Source organism: Myotis myotis, unplaced genomic scaffold (assembly GCF_014108235.1).
Source record: "Myotis myotis isolate mMyoMyo1 unplaced genomic scaffold, mMyoMyo1.p scaffold_m19_p_6, whole genome shotgun sequence".
NCBI lineage: Eukaryota > Metazoa > Chordata > Mammalia > Chiroptera > Vespertilionidae > Myotis > Myotis myotis.
This window is the reverse complement of record NW_023416368.1, coordinates 28,623,596-28,640,528: the sequence shown is the minus strand read 5'-3', so window position 1 is coordinate 28,640,528 and position 16,933 is coordinate 28,623,596. Positions and strand designations below refer to the sequence as shown.

General features: G+C 47.7%; 2 protein-coding genes across 4 annotated transcripts; both read right to left on the bottom strand.

The window, feature by feature from the left end:
- Positions 1-5: 5 nt before the first annotated feature.
- Positions 6-3,010, bottom strand: DND1 (DND microRNA-mediated repression inhibitor 1). Its single transcript, XM_036312014.1, has 4 exons — positions 2,761-3,010; positions 2,511-2,628; positions 1,691-2,152; positions 6-1,072 (listed from the first exon to the last, which is right to left on the bottom strand). Exons 1-4 carry the CDS (start codon positions 2,782-2,784, stop codon positions 573-575), a joined length of 1,104 nt encoding a protein of 367 aa, XP_036167907.1. The 5' UTR covers positions 2,785-3,010; the 3' UTR covers positions 6-572.
- Positions 3,011-3,159: 149 nt separating this feature from the next.
- Positions 3,160-16,874, bottom strand: HARS1 (histidyl-tRNA synthetase 1). Of its 3 annotated transcripts, XM_036312008.1 has the most exons (13): positions 16,700-16,873; positions 16,336-16,425; positions 11,199-11,318; positions 8,755-8,850; positions 7,954-8,079; positions 7,213-7,320; positions 6,977-7,075; positions 6,641-6,734; positions 6,268-6,395; positions 5,933-6,175; positions 4,224-4,340; positions 3,891-4,037; positions 3,160-3,561 (listed from the first exon to the last, which is right to left on the bottom strand). In XM_036312008.1, exons 1-13 carry the CDS (start codon positions 16,787-16,789, stop codon positions 3,490-3,492), a joined length of 1,530 nt encoding a protein of 509 aa, XP_036167901.1. In that variant the 5' UTR covers positions 16,790-16,873; the 3' UTR covers positions 3,160-3,489. The 3 variants fall into 3 exon arrangements, with proteins under 3 accessions (XP_036167901.1, XP_036167902.1, XP_036167903.1); XM_036312009.1 differs by lacking the exon at positions 11,199-11,318 and having other exon boundaries at positions 16,700-16,874; XM_036312010.1 differs by lacking the exons at positions 7,954-8,079; positions 8,755-8,850; positions 11,199-11,318 and having other exon boundaries at positions 16,700-16,874.
- Positions 16,875-16,933: the final 59 nt, after the last annotated feature.

Here is a 16,933-nt window from a genome sequence, read left to right as displayed (position 1 = left end):
CCGGAGGCTATGAATTTAGCATACCCTCTTGTACAGCATAAGGAGATGGGCAAACAGAGGCTCAGGACTGAGGGGAAGTAGAGCTGCTCACTCCACCAGTGTAAGAAGCCCACAGCTGGGACAAGATGGCACGGACACAGGTGTACACCAACCAGGGGTTTAATATAAATACAACCAGCGTAGATAGACAAACCAACAGTACACATACACCACACCACCAAGTGGTGGGGACAAAAGCCATCCCCCAAATAAAAACAAAGACAAATCAAGAAAATAAGTGAAGATTCATGCTAAGCTGTGGGAGGAGACAGAGTGTGTATGTCACACAGAGAAAGGCCAAGGGATACTCTGGGCTGGGAGAGAGAGGGCAAGGTCCCTCACCACAACTTAGCCAAATCTGAGCTGTCTCCAAGTGCACTGGGGCTGTGCCCCAGCGGGGAGGCTGTGTCAGGCCTAGGGCAGGGCCCATGCTCCTCCCTTTTTGGGGATCAGATGATGGCTGCCCAGACCTGCTGGGTTGGGGACTGACACAGGCTCTGCCGACTTGTTCAGGCTGCCTGTAGAGGATGGGGTTACTGCTTAACCATGGCACCTGCCTCAGCTCCAGCAGACGACAGGACGCTGGCCCCAGACTTGCTCACTGCCCCAGCACATGAAAGGAGGCTGGCCCCAGACTCACTCAGTGCCTCCAGCAGCCGTGCAGACACAGCATCCTTGGCCACCTCATGCCCATCCTGCCCTTCCATGGTTAGCACAACCCAGATGAGGCCACTGAAGGGCACTGGATGCCCAGGGATCACCACCTGGTACCAGAAGTGGTGCCAGCCAGCAGGGCCTGTGCCCAAGCACTTGGTGAGGAACACTGGGCTACCCAGCTTCATCCGTTGGCACAGCAGCTGCAAGGCAGTTCGAGCCCCTTGGGACGCTAGCCTGTCCCTAGTGAGGGCCAAGCCGCTGCCTTCTGGCTGTAGGCACCTCAGCGAGGGCCCCACAAGCTGCTGGCGGAGTCGGTGCTTCACATCTGGCTTGAGCCACTCCACAGCCACCTGCTCTCCACAGAGGCGTGACTGCCCTGTAGGAAAAAGGCAGAGACAAGGACAGGTCTTAGCCCTGCACCCAAGCCCCCAGTCCCTGCGAGTCCTTAGGAGTCAAGTCACACAATTACCAGGTGATGTGACCTCTGGCAAAATAAGTCTTCATTGTGTTTGTAAAAAGGGTGCAGTAACAGCTACCTTCTAAATTTTCTTGGAGGAGTACTGATTGGATGCTGGCTTTATCTACTGCAAAACCATAAAACTACCAACCTTTACTGTGAATACTTGCCAAGAATCAAGGAATGTGCTAAGCATCCAGCTTAATTCTCACAACAGACAACAGTCTCAGTTGGACTGCCTCGGGCAAGTCCCTTTCTCTTAAAACAATCTTCTCTAAAGAGGGAGAGCCTTGTATATTTTTCATTGGAATGTTGAGGGTTAAGTTAGGAGATAACATGGGAAGTATTAAGTTTAGGTAAGTGGTAGTAGCACTGGAAATTTGAAAAGCTGAGTTCAAATAAATATAAAGTTGCAAATTCGGGCATTCTTGACCTTAAGATCTTTCTACTTTACCCGCCCTACTGACGTGTGGAGGTAAAGTTCCTGGCAGAATACTGTGGCTCCAACTAGCGGCCCCCAGCAGCCTCCGCCCCTACCTTCCATCAGGGCCTTTTTGGCCATGGCCGCTGCACGGTGCGAGCTGAACTTGAGCAGTGCCATCTGCGTGAGCGCCAGTCCGGGGCTGGGCAGCAGCAGCGCCTCCTGAAGGCCCGGCCCCAGCGGCTGCAGCGCGAGCAGCAGCGCGCGGCGGGTCAGAGCCGGCGGCAGCCCGTCCACGCTCAGCTCGCACTTCTCGGTGCTGAGGCACACGAGCAGCGGGCAGGAGGGCCGCAGAGGGTGGTTGTGCAGCGTGGCGATGGCGGCCTGGGCCCCGCGCCGCGAGCTGTAGCGGGCGTAGGCAAAGCCCCGGTTCAGGCCGCTGAAAGTCATCATCAGGCGGAACTCGTAGAGGCGGCCCGCGCGCTGGAACAGTGGGATCAGCTGGTGCTCGTACACGTCCTGGGGCAGCCTACCGATAAACACCTCGGACCCGGGCGGCGGCGGGCTGCCCACCCAGCCTGGGGGGAGGGGTGGGGGAGGCACCGTCATCCATCGGGAGGTTCCGGGTTTGGGCCCAGGAATCCGGCGCGGGTGGGACCGTGTGACCACGCATCTGTGAAATGGGTACAACACCCGTACCCCGAGTCGTTGGCGTAATTGGGCAATTGAATTAAAATGGGGCTGGCACAGAGTAAGTACACCTTAAAGCTGGCTCCTTCGAGGGGGCGGGCGGGTGGGGCACGTCTGCAGGGGGAGGGGTTAACGGGGAGTTCGGGGTGTCTGACTGTGGAGACCCGGAGTGGGCGCCTCCCCCAAGGGGCTCGTCGAGGCCAGCGCAGCACCCCGGCAGGCGTCGGGCCGGACTAGTTAGTGTACCTGGGGGCGGCCCGCCATACTTCCTCTGCCCGTTCACTTGCACCAGGCGGATGCCCGTCTCCCTGACCCACGCCTCCAGCGCCGCCTTGTTCTCTGGATTCACCCTCTCACACCACAGCTGCTGGGGAAAGGGCAGGTCGGAATGGCGGATGGCCGCGCCCGCCCCCGCCTCGCCTGTTGTGCTGGGGCCCCAGGGCCCCCACTCCCTGCGCAGGTGGTGCTCGTTCACCCCTCGTTGGCAAACGCTTACCTCGTACTCCCGCTTGGACTGCATGGCTCTGGCGCTGGTCTGGCGTTGGTCCCTTTTATAACCTCCTCCCCATCGGCCTCTGGAAGCTTCCCTACCCCTCCACCTCCCAAGCTCGCATTGGCTCTGAGCACGACCCCGCCTCCCACGGGGGGTGGGAGTATCCGCCGCACGTGCGCCGCGACCCTCAGGTGAAAGCTAGAAACCCTAGCGGCTGAGTTTGCAGGCCGACTCGGCTCCTGAGCAGTGGCTGGCACACCACGGAGGGAAGAAGGACGCAGGGGGCACCCTTCACCCCGGGCAAGAGCCTGCTGTCAGTCTTTCTCCCCATTTCCCACCGCTAAAGCGGTCAGACTGACAGGGCAGGAAGGGGCTAGCCAGGCTATAGCGACACAGACGGGCTGCAGTGGTTGAGATATTTTATTGCACCTTTGGTGACGGGCTGTGGGGAGCAGTGCCCCTCCTGGCGGAGGGCCCGCAGAGGGGGCCATCTCAGGCGCGGTCCTTGTAGCCTAGGGGCCAGACTGGATTGAGCCCCCAGGGCTTCCTATGGAAAATGGCACATAAAATTACCTGTGATTATCAATAAAATAATAATAAAAATAAAAAGTCTCTGTTTTGACCACTCTTCCGGTTTCCCACTGGAAGTGTGCGAAGAGGCTGAAGTGTATATGCAGAGTTTTGTCTTAGCCTTAAACAGTGCCCGTCCACTTTCCTCAGAGTTTGCTCAATTCAGCAGATGCAAAGGGGCGGGCTTGTTCTCCTTTTGATTTCCTTCACAAGGTCTTCTCTTCGGACATCCACCTGGCCAGGATGGGGGAAGAAAGTGGTATGAGCAGCTTCCACTCCACTGCTCCCTGAGTGCCCACTCCTCCCTCTGGTCACCAGGTTTGGCTCAGCTGAGAGCAGGAACCCAGAACATTCAGGGTGGACAGTGCTTCTTAGGGGAGCCAGAGACAGGGTGTTTGTGGGCATGGAATCTTATCCTACCAGGATCCTAATAACAGCCCTTACATCCTTTACAAGTGTGTACTTGTAAGAACACCAGGCTTTTGCTTAGGTCTTGAATGGGCATTGGCCTGCTGAAATGGCAGACATGCCCTGTCCCTCAGCCTTCCTGCCCACCTACTTACCTCTTCTCTGCTGGCCACTGAACGGAGCTTGACGACCCCATCCTTGAGCTCCTGCTCACCGATGATGGCCACCAGTGGGATGCCTGCCTCCTCACAGTACTGCAGCTGGTTCAGTAACTTTGGGTTTTTCTTGTAAAGCAGCTCAGCCTGCAGGGGACCCGGGCAGAAGATGAAGGCTGACTTCTGCATTCCTCAGGATCAACCTCCTGGGGCCCAACCTGTCACCTAGCTCGGAGTTCCGCCCCAAGAAATCGCAGGATAGCAGGGTGAGCTTGTGTTTAGTCTGAGCCCAGCATTCCCGTTTGCTGCCACCCGGGGGCTTGCCTCCAGTACCTTGATCCCAGCATCCCACAGCTCTGAGACGAGCTTCAGTCTCTCCTCCAGCAGCTTCTTCTGTGCGGATGCCACAAGCACCTGTGTCTCTGTAGTCCGTACTTTCTCCTCCAATGCCTGGGGAAGGTGCAGATAAAAGTCAGAGAGCTGGGCTACCCTTCGTAACACTGTCATAGAGCGAAGAGAGCAGGCCCTTGTCAGGATCCTGAGACCAAGCCCAACTCAGCCAGCTCCATCAGGGCAGGGGCCCAGTCTCCTCATGTCCAGCAACTGGGCATAAGGTAGCTCTTAGATGATATAAGAAGTAAATTGGCCCTAACCGGTTTGGCTCAGTGGATAGAGCGTTGGCCTGTGGACTGAAGGGTCCCAGGTTCAATTCCGGTCAAGGGCATGTACCTTGGTTGCGGGCACATCTCCAGTAGGGGGTGTACAGGAGGCAGCTGGATTCTCTCATCGATGTTTCTAACTCTCTATCCCTCTCCCTTCCTCTCTGTAAAAAATCAAAATATATTAAAAAAAAACACAAAAAAGAATTAAATTGACTGGGCCCAGCCAGTGTGGCTCAGTGGTTGAGTGCTGACCTATGAACCAGGGGATCACAGTTCAATTCCCAGTCAGGGCACATGCCTGGGTTTCAAGCAGGAGGCAGCCAATCAATGATTTTCTCTCTGATATTTCTATCTCTCCCTCCCTCTCCCTTTCTCTCTGACATAAATAAAAATATATTAAAGAAAAAAAAATAAACTGACTAGCTTGTACATCTGACGTGCCAGAATAAATTACCTAGGGTGAGGGCAAAGGTAGCTTATTTATAGAAACTTCTAGCTTACTTCCATCTACCTTAAGGGCCCACAAGAACAGTAACACAGAAGTGATACTGTGAGCCCATCAGGCAATCCAATCAGCCCTAGCAGTTCTAGTTCCCACTTACTATCTGCCAGTTGAGAGGGTACAGCCCATCGGGTACAACCCAAGGTGTGTGTGGATGGGGGAAGGGAGGATGCTGCTGCCGCCCCTTGTCTTTTTCTGGAAAACTATTTGCATAGTTCCTACAACGTAAGATGCCTGTTGGAACAGTGACCTTAATTGGGAAACGGGTGGTTTCCACCTAGAGAAAAGGATGGAGCAGTGGGAAGGTTACTGCCAGAGCTTTCTCCAGGGGATGAAATGCAACCAGCCAGTTAAGAGCAGCAGCAACAAAGGTGCACTTGAGGCCACGAGGGGTTTCCCTGGTGGTACTCCCGGTGCTAGAGTCAGGACAGCCATCTTAGGGTCTCAGGGCCTCAGACACACGCTCCCCCATCAGAGACTATCACAGCATGGTTAGGAGCAAGACTTTACAGTTAGACTGCCTGGATTCAAATGGACTCTGTCACTTAAGAGATTCATGACTTTGAGGTATTTAATCGAAAATCTTTAGTTCTCTAAAGACAGTAAAAGTAGCTACTTTCAGAAGGCTGTTGTAAAAATTTTACCAGCCTAGATTCCTGACAGCTCTGAGGGAAGAAGGGACCCAGAACAAGATATTTTGTGAAAAAAGAATGATCAGAAATCCATAAAGCTGTCCTATAATGGGGTGGGAGTCTGAGTAGTAGTGTCCATCTTTTCTCCATTTCTCTGCAAAGATGCTCCTTGCCCAAAGTGACCCCCCGGGGGATCAAAGAAGATAGCCCAGTTGCCACTGCCTGCCCAGATTGTCTTCTACTCACCTCTAGCCTCTGCTCCACAATGGAAAAGATCCGCTCCACACCAATGCTGAGCCCCACACATGGCACCTTGCGCCCTTTGGGGTCAAACATGCCCACCAGCCCATCATAGCGGCCTCCAGCAGCCACACTGCCCACACCCAGGGGCTCTTCCCCTGCCTGGGCTGCGGTCTGTAGTAGCACCGCCTCATAGATCACTCCAGTATAGTAGTCCAGCCCGCGAGCAAGGCTCAGGTCGAAGGAGATCTGTGGGGACAAGAACATGTCAGTACCAGATGAGGATCAAGGACCTGAAGCCCCAGAGCACAGCGAGGGCTCCCATCCCCAACCTGACTCACCTTGTCAGCAATGCCAAACAGGGTCAAGTACTCAAACAGCAGCTTCAGGTCTCCCAGGCCCTCCAAGGCCTGCTTGTTTTGAGACAGTTTAGGATCCTGGAGCAGCTGTTCCACCAGGGATACCCCACCTGGGGAGACAGATTTGCAAGCAAGAATGACTGATCAGAAGAAAAAAGTAGGGGCTGTATCTTTTTGCCTGGGTTGTACATGTATGTGTGCTCCCCCCACTCCCCGCCCAATTCCCACTTCTCTGTCTCTCTCCCATTCTCTCTGTCTCTCTCTCCTACATTTATACACACATGGAGAGGAGAGTTTCAGCTTAAGGATTTAGGGCAGTGGGATGGCTGATGGGGAGGCAGGGTTCATTCCTCACCATGCTGCTGGACATAGTCCCCAATGCGGTCAGCCACCTCGGGTGCGAGGCCCTTCTCTCCCACCATCTCGTTCTTTACTTCCTCCCAGGGCACCTGGGCAGACAGATAGCAGTCAGGGACCCTTGGGCACCTTCCCCACAGAACAAGTATGGGCCCTCCTCAGGGGCAGTCTTGGAGCAGAAGCTGCCCTTCAACCTACATCCTAAGGCTAATTTTTCCCTGGTGGGCACAGAGGCAGCCCCCTCCCACCCCCCGCCCCCACCCCCCCCTTGTTTTCCATTTGTCAAGGCAGGGTGGGATCTGGGAATAAAGGAGTCAGATGTTTGGGTCATTACCTTGTCCAGCTTGTCCACTGACGAGCAGATGGTACGGAACTTGCTATCAGGAACCCCACAGATCGCAAACATCCCATCTAGGATGCGCCGATCATTCACCTGCAGGGACCCAAAGCATCTCTTTACATGACCCTCCATAGCTTTGGTCCCTTAGGCTACTGGTCCCTCTGCACAAAGACCTTCTCCTGTGAGAGGCCAGGCCCAACTTTGCCCTCCCAGCCTTGTTCAGCTCTGACCTTGACCAGGAAGTCACCTATCTGAAGTGAATTCAGGATCTCACACATGATCTTCAGGCACTCTGCATCAGGGATCATGGGGTCAAATTGCCCAGCAATGTCGAAATCCTGCAGGGAGAGAGGTAGAGGTCCTCGGGGGTTTTTCAGAGGGGATCCTTGGGAGCTCTGCTCTTGCTCTCTCTGAAAGGCCAGTTTGCATAGACCACTTTTTTTCATTCTCTATCATTAGCCCAGAGGAAAACCCCAGCATTCTTGGGTCTCTCACTACTACTGGTTTCCTTTCCATCTATTGGACTAGTGTTCATCAACTCATTCATCTACTTTTGCTATTTCCTCCTACCACTGGAGGGCAACTATACAACCTTAGTCCTAGTTATTTTCTCTATTTATTCAGAAGCTCTGCCCACCAGTCTGGATTATTTCATACCTCAAATCCAATTTGCTCATCCTTTACTCTGATCCTATCACTGTGGTTTAATATGAAGAGCACTGGACCAAGAGTTCTAGTGCTGACTTTGCCTTTCTTATCCCTATGATCTCTTTATTCTGAGAATCAAATTTACCCATATATAAAATGGGGAGAATAACCCCTGTTCTCCCTCCCCTTTGTGAAATCTATAGGAAAATACCAAAGAAACCTAAGGGTTAGCATTATCTGGGGCACCAAGTTTGCTCAGGACACCATGGGTGCTCAGCAGATTCCACTGGCTTGAGGGAGGGCCAAGTTAGCCACATACTCACACACTGGTAGAATTCCCGATATCGGCCACGGGTCATGGCTGGGTTATCCCGCCGATATACTTTTGCTATGTGGTAGCGTTTAATGTTGGTCAGTTTATTCATTGCCAAATATCGAGCAAAAGGAACCTGATAATAAGAGTTAAGGAGAAAGCCCCTCCTACCACAGTCTGGAAGTTGATTATCATCACCAACAGAAGCAAGGGTCTAGCCCCTCCCTGCGCAGGTAAAGCCAACACCCGTAAGATTAACAGCATTTCTGAACATTAAAAAAGAAACAACAACTTTGTGAACATAAGGGGCAGCTCAAAAAAGATTAAGGCAAAAAGAAAAGATTAAGGCTCCTTTCCCTTTGGTAGTGTTTCCACCATGGGCTATGCTGAGCACAGCAGGGGCTGGGTACGTGGGTCAGGGAGCAGAAAAAGGGCCCCACGTGGGATCTCTGGGCAGATGATTTTCTGGCCTAGCTTGGAGATAAAGGAAATGCTACTGGTCAGTTAAGAACTTTGTCCACTGGACAGGGAAGGGGAGAGGTATTCTGGAACCAAGGCATTGCCGGTAGAGTTAAAACTGGGCCCTGACATAAAGCTGAGGCCTCACTCAGATTTCAGAAAACTTCTAAGGCTATGCTCTGTTTAGCCAAAGTCCTGCTCCTGGTTTAGAGAAATGATTCCCCTGATTGCCAAAGGCGTCATATTTGATCCCACTCATGTCTGGCTGTCCCCAAACCTGAGCTAGAAATAGCCCCAGCCCAGTGAAGGCCAATCAACCCAAAGTGTCAAGAGCCCACATGTAGAAAGATACAGTGAGGTCATAGCGAAGGGACAGCAGCTCCCCACCCTGGTCTTTCAGGTCATAGATAAGCTTAGAGTCTTCCCCATACTTTCCAGTCAGTGTTTCCTGAAGAAAACATAAAGAAATGTGGTCACAATGATAAGTACAATTTAAAAGAAGCTTTGAAAACGAAAATTCGCTTGTCTGTATTTCCTCTGCCCTCTATCCCAATGGCTTATGTATTTAATTTAGTTATAATCAAAAGGAGCCCCAGCCAGTTTGGTTCAGTGGATAGAGTCCAGGGGTCCTCAAACTACGGCCCATGGGCCACATGCAAATACAAATATTGTATTTGTTCCCGTTTTGTTTTTTTACTTCAAAATAAGATATGTGCAGTGTGCATAGGAATTTGTTCATAGTTTTTTTTTAATATAGTCCGGCCCTCCAACGGTCTGAGGGACAGTGAACTGGCCCCCTGTTTAAAAAGTCTGAGGACCCCTGGATAGAGCGTCAGCCTGCAGACTGAAGGGTCCCGGGTTCGATTCCGGGTCAAGGGCACGTACCTTGATTGCAGGGTACCTGGTCCAGGCTCGTGCAGGAGGCAACCAATTGATGTGTTTCTCTCACATCGATATTTCTCTCTGTCTTTCCCACTCTCTCTAAAAATCAATGGAAAAATATCCTTGGGTGAGGATTAAGAAAAAAAGGAAACACCGATTTTGTCTTCTGCTTATCACTATTTCCATTTTGTGACAGCTGAAATTTTATTTTTAAAAGCTGCATAATATTTCAGTGAGAAGCAGCTCTGTATTCCTTCCTAGGATTACACTGTTAGGTGTTTAGGTTATTCCAATTCTTTAATAAGTTCTATAACATTTAAATAAATATATTTGGGAACACATATTTTTTTCTGAGGCTAAACTAGGGGTGGGTTATTAGATCAACAATCATTAATGTTTTTATGACACCTGAGATTTCAACAATGTCAAAAGCAGTCCTTGCCCTGTAATATGTTCAATAACTTATTTCACCTTCTAGTTGCCAAAGTTTAAAAAGCTTGAAAAGTCCGTGTTGTAGAAGCAGAAAAACTCGCACATTGGTTGGTCTTATAGGCTGAACTGTGTCCTCCACAACATTCATATTTTAAAGTCCTATCCCCTAGTAACCTCAGAATGTGACTGTATTTGGAGATAGGATCTTTAAAGAGGTAATTACGCTAAAATGAAGTCATTAGGGTGGGCCCTAATTCAATATAACCGGTGTCCTTACAAAAAGAGGAAATGCGGACACAGAGGGAAGATGCTGTGAAGATACAGGGAAAAGACACCATCCACAAGCCATGGAGAGTCCGGGAACAGATCCTCCTCTCACGGCTTCAGAAGGAAACAACATCTTATACTTTTAGCTCCAGACAATAAATTTATGTTTTTTAAGCTACCCAGAGTATGATACCTTGTTATGGCAATCCTAGAAAACTAATACAGTTGGTAAAAATATAAATGAGTACAATCGTTCTGCTCAGCATTCCATTTCTATAAATTTAGCCTGCAGATAAATGCCCACCACACATGTCTGTTCTTGAATAAGACAAAGGCAGTCCATGTCCTCATGGGTCTTCTATTTAAGTGAGAAAAAACCAGCAATACACTAATGCAAGAAAACAGATAATTTCAGATAGTGATACCTGCTCTAAAGAAAATCAAACAGGTTGCTGCGATAGATAAGGGCTACTTTAGGCAGGGTAGTTGCAGAGAATTACTGGACGAATGGCATTTTAAGCTGCAATCTGAAGAGAAAATCTGCAATTTCTAATTTCTTTAACACATCAATATCTCAGTATTTTTTTAAAATTGATTTGATATGTGTGTGTGTGTATATATATATATATATATATATATATATATATATATTTGTTTTTCCAGTTATTTACGCATTCATTGATTGATTCTTTTATGTGCCTGCAACCTTGGTGTATCAGAATGATGCTCTAATCAACTGAGCTACCTGGTCAGGGCTTGCCATCTCTAATTTTTAAAAAAATATTTATATATATATTTATATTTTATTGATTTCAGAGAGGAAGGGAGAGGGAAAGAGAGATAGAAACATCAATGATGAGAGAGAATCATTGGCTGCCTCCTGCATGCCCCCTATTGTGGACAGAGCTCGCAAACCCAGCACATGCCCTTGACTGGAATCAAACCAGGGACCCTTCAGTCCACAGGCCGACACTCTATCCACTGAGCCAAACCAGCTAGGGCTAGAAGGGTTCTCTTTTGAAAGCCGCTGGCCAAAACCAGGTAAATAAAAAGCAGGACCTCTTCCTCTAAGCCAGCCCCATCCCCTTTCTCACTGGAGAAAATACTGGTCTTTGTCCACAACAGGAGAGAGACCTTTGGGCCTCACTCTCTTGTAATCCTCTTGTTGTTCACATACCCATTCTCCCACCATGCAATTTCTTACTCTTCTCTCACCTTTAGTTCAAACACGGGTGTATCAATTACTTCTGCACCATGGCGTTTGAAGCAGCTGATGATTATATCAAACACCTTCTCCCGAACTGCCATCTGCCGGGGATTGTAGTCCCTTGTGCCCTTGGCGTCAAAATCAGCCGAAGAACCAGGATGGGATTTAAAAAACACACAAACAAAAACAATAAGATCTATAAATATAAAAGCATGACCTCAGCAATGACAAATGCAAATTTCGATTTTCCTACAGGCCACGGAGTTGTAAAACAAGTACAACAATTCCCTATTAATCACCACACCTATTTGCTATCACCCTTCCAAGTTCCATTTCCTTTTAAGCTTGGTTCTATTTCCTAGGATTCTTAGGACTCTATTCTCTGAGTTTTCTTAAAAACTCTTTTTCTGGGATAACACATTTCCTGCCTCGTAGGAAGCACCTACCTGCTGACAGGCATGTGGCCAACGCAAACTGGCTTAACTGGCTGAACTCCCAATTTTACAAGTAACATCCTTTCCCAACATAACTTAAAACAATCCTAATGAATATTATTTGTTCTCTAATTTGTTCATTAAAAAAAAAACGTTTTTATGTCAGGGCCCAGTTTGAACTCTACCGGCAATGCCTTGGTTCCAGAATACCTCTCCCCTTCCCTGTCCAGTGGACAAAGTTCTTAACTGACCAGTAGCATTTCCTTTATCTCCAAGCTAGGCCAGAAAATCATCTGCCCAGAGATCCCACGCGGGGGCCCTTTTTCTGCTCCCTGACCCATGTACCAGCCCCTAAAAAAAACGTTTTTATTGATTTCAGAGAGAAGAAGGGAGGAGAGAGAGGTAAAAACATCGATGAGAGAAAATCATTGATCAATTGATCGGCTGCCTCCTGCACACCCCCTCCTCCTCCTCTCCACTCTCTACAAAAATCAATGGAAAAAATATCCTTGGGTGAGGATTAAAAAAAAAAGGCAAATTTTATGTTATGTATATTTTACTAGAATTTAAAAAATATCTATTACTCTATCTTTTACTTTGAATGGATCTTTTATCCATGCATGATTTTATGACATCACACATTGGTTATTGGAAAATATTGGTTCATTGATACCGGTTATACAGATCTTCCAAATATTGGTACACTCACTTCCTTATATAATATCAGAAAACCAGATTTGTTAATATTACCATAGATCTTAGCAGGAAAGTCTTTTTTTTTTTTTTTAAGTATGCTTTATTGATTTTTTTACAGAGAGGAAGGGAGAGGGATAGAGTTAGAAACATCGGTGAGAGAGAAGCATTGATCAGCTGCCTCCTGCACACCCCCTACTGGGAATGTGCCTGCAACCAAGGTACATGCCCCTGACTGGAATCGAACCTGGGAACCCTCAGTCCGCAGGCCGATGCTCTATCCACTGAGCCAAACCGGTTAGGGCAGCAGGAAGGTCTTTAAGTACTGGGAAGCTGTCAAGCTCAAGGTAGAAAATAGAACTTTTCTAAAATCCTAACTTTCACCTGATCACTTAAATTTTATCACTGGCAACAAATATTGTGAAATGTTTTCCTTGAAGTGACAAGGCTCACTTGGTTCATTTTTCTGAAAATGTCTTCTAAATACCCTCAATCTTTAAAGTAATAGTTTATGTTTCAGTTTTTCTTTCAAATAAAAATGGTGTCCTGTGAAAAAAGTAGCTAGTTCAGCTTACAACTCACCTAATGGCACAAGTGTTTTTTGTTTTGGAATGCGGTAGAAGTGCTTTATGTGGACTTCCCATTTCATCACAGAATATTTTAAAATGTACTCAAGCCCTGTGTTTCAGTGGTTAGAGCACCGGCCCACACACCGAAAGGTCACGGGTTCAATTCCCAGTCAAGGGCACGTACCTAGATTGCAGGTTGGATCTCCAGCTCCAGTTGGAGTGTGTGCAGGAGGCAACTAATCGATGTGTCTCTCTCACATTGTTGTTTTTTTTCTTTCTTTCTCTCTGTCCTCCGTCCCCGTCCCCCGTCCCCCCCCCCCGCCCCCCCCCGCCATTCCACTCTCTAAAAATCAATGGGAAAATATTCTCAAGGAGTATTAACAAAACAAAAAAAGTGTACTCACGGGCTGAGATTCAAAAGAATTAATAATTTTTACTGTTTTGTCAAGGATGTTAAGTGAAATTGATTTTTTTTACTATGAGAGTATTAAAGTAAAAACAAAATGACTATCAGTACAATTTAGTGCCAGTATTTTGATTTGTGCTTAGACACCATGAGCAGTTCTACTCACCAGTGCTTTTGCACCTTCATTGCAAATGAAGTAAAAAATGGCAAATAACATTATGAAAATAATTTTGACCAGAAAGAGCCCTTGCAAAAGCACTGTCCCCATGATACTGAGTTTTCTGTTATTAATATGAATCACATGTCAAGAAATGTGTTTCAACAAATTAAACTGGATATTAACTCTCCAGTATAATTTCATTTTCTTTTAACATTATATTATGGAAAACTTCAAACTAAATTATAGAGAATAGACTACCATGTATCTATTACCCAGCTTCAACTACCATCAATATCTGTTACTCTTTTTTAAAAAAAATATATTTCTTTATTGATTTCAGAGAGAAAGGAAGAAGGAGGGAGAGAGAGAAACATCAATGATGAGAGAGAATCATTGATCGGCTGCCTCCTGCACACACCCCACTGGGGATTGAGCCCACAACCCAGGCATGTGCCCTTGGCCGGAATCGAACCTGGGACCCTTCTGTCCGCAGACCAATGCTCTATCCACTGAACCAAGCTGGCTAGGGCAACATCTGTTATTCTTTTTATTTTTTTATTTTTTAATATATTTTATTGATTTTCCACAGAGAGGAAGGGAGAGAGATAGAGTTAGAAACATCGATGAGAGAGAAACATCGATCAGCTGCCTCCTGCACATTGCCCATTGGGGACGTGCCCGCAACCCAGGCACATGCCCCTGACCGGAATCGAACCCGGGACCTTTCAGTCCGCAGGCTGACGCTCTATCCACTGAGCCAAACCGGTTTCGGCTGTTATTCTTATTTCACCTAAGCCCCAACCCTTTTTCCCCCTCTGGGATATTTTAAAGTAAATCCCCTGACATCAATCTTATCATTTCACCCACAAATATTTCAGTATGATTCTCTAACACATAAAGAATAAAAAAAACTGCCCTGGCCAGTGTGGCTCAGTTAGGTGAGCAGTGTCCCTTGCACCAAAAGGTCACTCACTGGTTGATTCTCGGTTAGGCCTGGGTTTCTGGCTGGATACCCAACCGAGGGCATGCAGGAGGCAGACGATTAATGTTTCTTTCTCTCTCTCCCTCTCCTTTCCTCTGTCTAAAAAAATCAATTTAAAAAAAATCCCAAACATTACAATACCTTCAATACATCCAAAATATCTAACACCAACCCTTTAATATTATCTTAATGCCCAATCCCTGTTTAATTTTCCCCGACTGCCTCAGTATCTTTTTATGGTTGGCTTGTTTGAATCAGATTTTAAATGAAATCTATGCATTGTATTTGGTTGAAATGGCTCATGTCTATTTAATCTACAACAGTTTCCTTTTTTAAAAAAAATACATTTTTATTGATTTTGAGAGAGAGAGGAAGGGAAAGGGATAGAGAGATAGAAACATCGATGACAAAAAAGCATCATCAATCCTACTGGGGACTGAGTAGCAACTCGGGCATGTTTCCTGACCGGGAATTGAACCAGCAACCTCTTGGCTCCTGGGCCCACACCCAGCCGCTGGGCCACACCAGCTGGGCGCCTTCCCTTTTGAAAAATATGTCATTTATTTTCGAGGAAACTGAGTCCTTTCGTCCTAAGGAACTGATCACATTCTAGATTTAGTTACCAATATACTCAATGTGTCATTTAACATATTTGACCATCCCCCATATTTCCTGTAAATGGGTAGTTAGGTCTGAAGACCTGATTAGATTCAGGTTCAATTTTTCTTGGCAAGAAAACTTCATAGGTGGTGCTGTGCACTTCATATTGCATCACATAAGGAAGATGTCTCACTGTCCTACTTTTAGTGACGTTAGGATTAATCACTGCGTTTAAGTGAGGCCAGTTTGATCTTTCATAAATTCCCCATTTATCTTTTCACCTAAGAGTTTGAATGACTATTGATGACCGCTGCCTTGAGATTTTACACTGTCTCCTTAACCTTTGAAATGAGGAATAGCTCAATGAATTTAGGAATGCAAAGAATTAACCTTAAAAGGGGACACCTCAACATAAGGAAGACAGATCATCTCCCCTCTCCTTTGGAGTTCAATTTCACATACATTCATTGAAGACCTATTTAGTTCCACGTGACCTTGTCTTAGCCTCTCATTGTAGATAAACTATGTGAATAACTAAAAGTCAGCAATAAATGCAACAACAGAGATAAATGTAAAGTGCAAAGGAACCCAGATGAAGGGGTAAATAGTTCTCTTTATAGAAGTTTCAGAAAGTGGCATCTGCACTGGAATCCTGGAAGCTGAGCTAGGAACCTCCAACCTCATCTGACTCTCTTCTAGTTTGGGTCTAGTCATACAGGTCTCTTCCAGTCTTGGAAACTACCACGGTTCCTTCTTGCTTCAGGGTTTCCATACGCTCCCTGGGCCTATTTTCCTCATACTCTTCCCCTGGGTATCTCCCACTCATCTGTTAGGTCAGTTAGGATATCACTTCAGTGACGCTTTCTCAGTCTCCCCAGTTCTCCCATATTTTTCTTAGAGCATCCTTATTATTTATGTCGTTTATCACAATGTGTAATGACATTTCCATGTGTGGGATTATCTGCACTAACTCTGTTGCCTTCACTAGAATGTAAGCTCCATAAGGGCAAGCTATATTGTTCACCCATTGGTTTGTACAGCGCTTGGCACGTAGTTAACACTCAAGTATTTACTGAATGAAAGAAGGGGTAGCAGTAACAGACAGACTCCCCTTAGCTCCTGGCTGGCTTAGTTTCTGGCATCACTTTGCCATCCCAGGATGACTCAGGTAGAGTCCAATCCAGCCTGGCACCGGCATTTCAGGTAATTCTCAGTAACCTGGTTCAGGGAATCGGGCATATACGTCCTTGTGAGTGTAATTAGAGACCCTCTCATAGGCTCCCTAAAGGAATGACACTTACCTTGGGGGTTTTGAGCACAAACTTGTGTTTCCCTTCATCAGGGCCCAGCTGTGCCTTCAGTTTCAGTAGTTTTGCCACTTCCTCCTCGATCTGTGGAGAAAAAGTAGGCGCTGGCTGTCACAGCCGCAGCTCACCTCCCCCTCAACCATTCATTCAATACCCCTCCATCAGGATCTGGAACAGATCTCTACCCCCGGCCTAGCTTTGCTTCTCTCGAGTCCTGCCCGGCTACCTCACCACCTAGTTCGTCCTCCTCCCTACCAGCTGGAACCCTTCTCCCTCACACCCCAGTCCTCTACCGACCACCCGGCTCTACCTCCTCCCCGGCCTTGCTTTGGCCCCTCCCCTGCCGCCCGGGTCGCACCTGCTCAGCGCTGGCCTTCTGCTGTTTCAGTTCCCGCACATGCTCTCCCTGAAGTCGCACTAGTTCCTCCAGCGCCGCACGTTCGGCCATCCTGGCTGCAAGCTGGAGAGAACTGATGTCTAGGCGGGGTGGCAGCGGGCTCCGCTTCAGCTCGGAGGACTTCCGGCTATCGAGTCGCTGGCCCCCAAGCCTAGAGAGCCTCCGCCGAGCGCAACACCACTTCCGACTCCTACC

What these genes read in the sequence shown, in the direction of transcription:
- HARS1 (XM_036312008.1), bottom strand. Translation starts at nt 16,789, where the DNA reads ATGGCCGAACGTGCGGCGCTGGAGGAACTAGTGCGACTTCAGGGAGAG. An exon ending in TAGGTGACTTCCTGGTCAAG is followed by an intron (nt 7,076 to 7,212) that starts GTCAGAGCTGAA and finishes GGGTCCCTGCAG; the next exon opens with GTGAATGATCGGCGCATCCT. An exon ending in TGTTTGGCATTGCTGACAAG is followed by an intron (nt 6,176 to 6,267) that starts GTGAGTCAGGTT and finishes TTGTCCCCACAG; the next exon opens with ATCTCCTTCGACCTGAGCCT.
- DND1 (XM_036312014.1), bottom strand. Translation starts at nt 2,784, where the DNA reads ATGCAGTCCAAGCGGGAGTACGAG. An exon ending in AGTCCAAGCGGGAGTACGAG is followed by an intron (nt 2,629 to 2,760) that starts GTAAGCGTTTGC and finishes TTTCCCCAGCAG; the next exon opens with CTGTGGTGTGAGAGGGTGAA. An exon ending in CAAAAAGGCCCTGATGGAAG is followed by an intron (nt 1,073 to 1,690) that starts GTAGGGGCGGAG and finishes TTTTTCCTACAG; the next exon opens with GGCAGTCACGCCTCTGTGGA.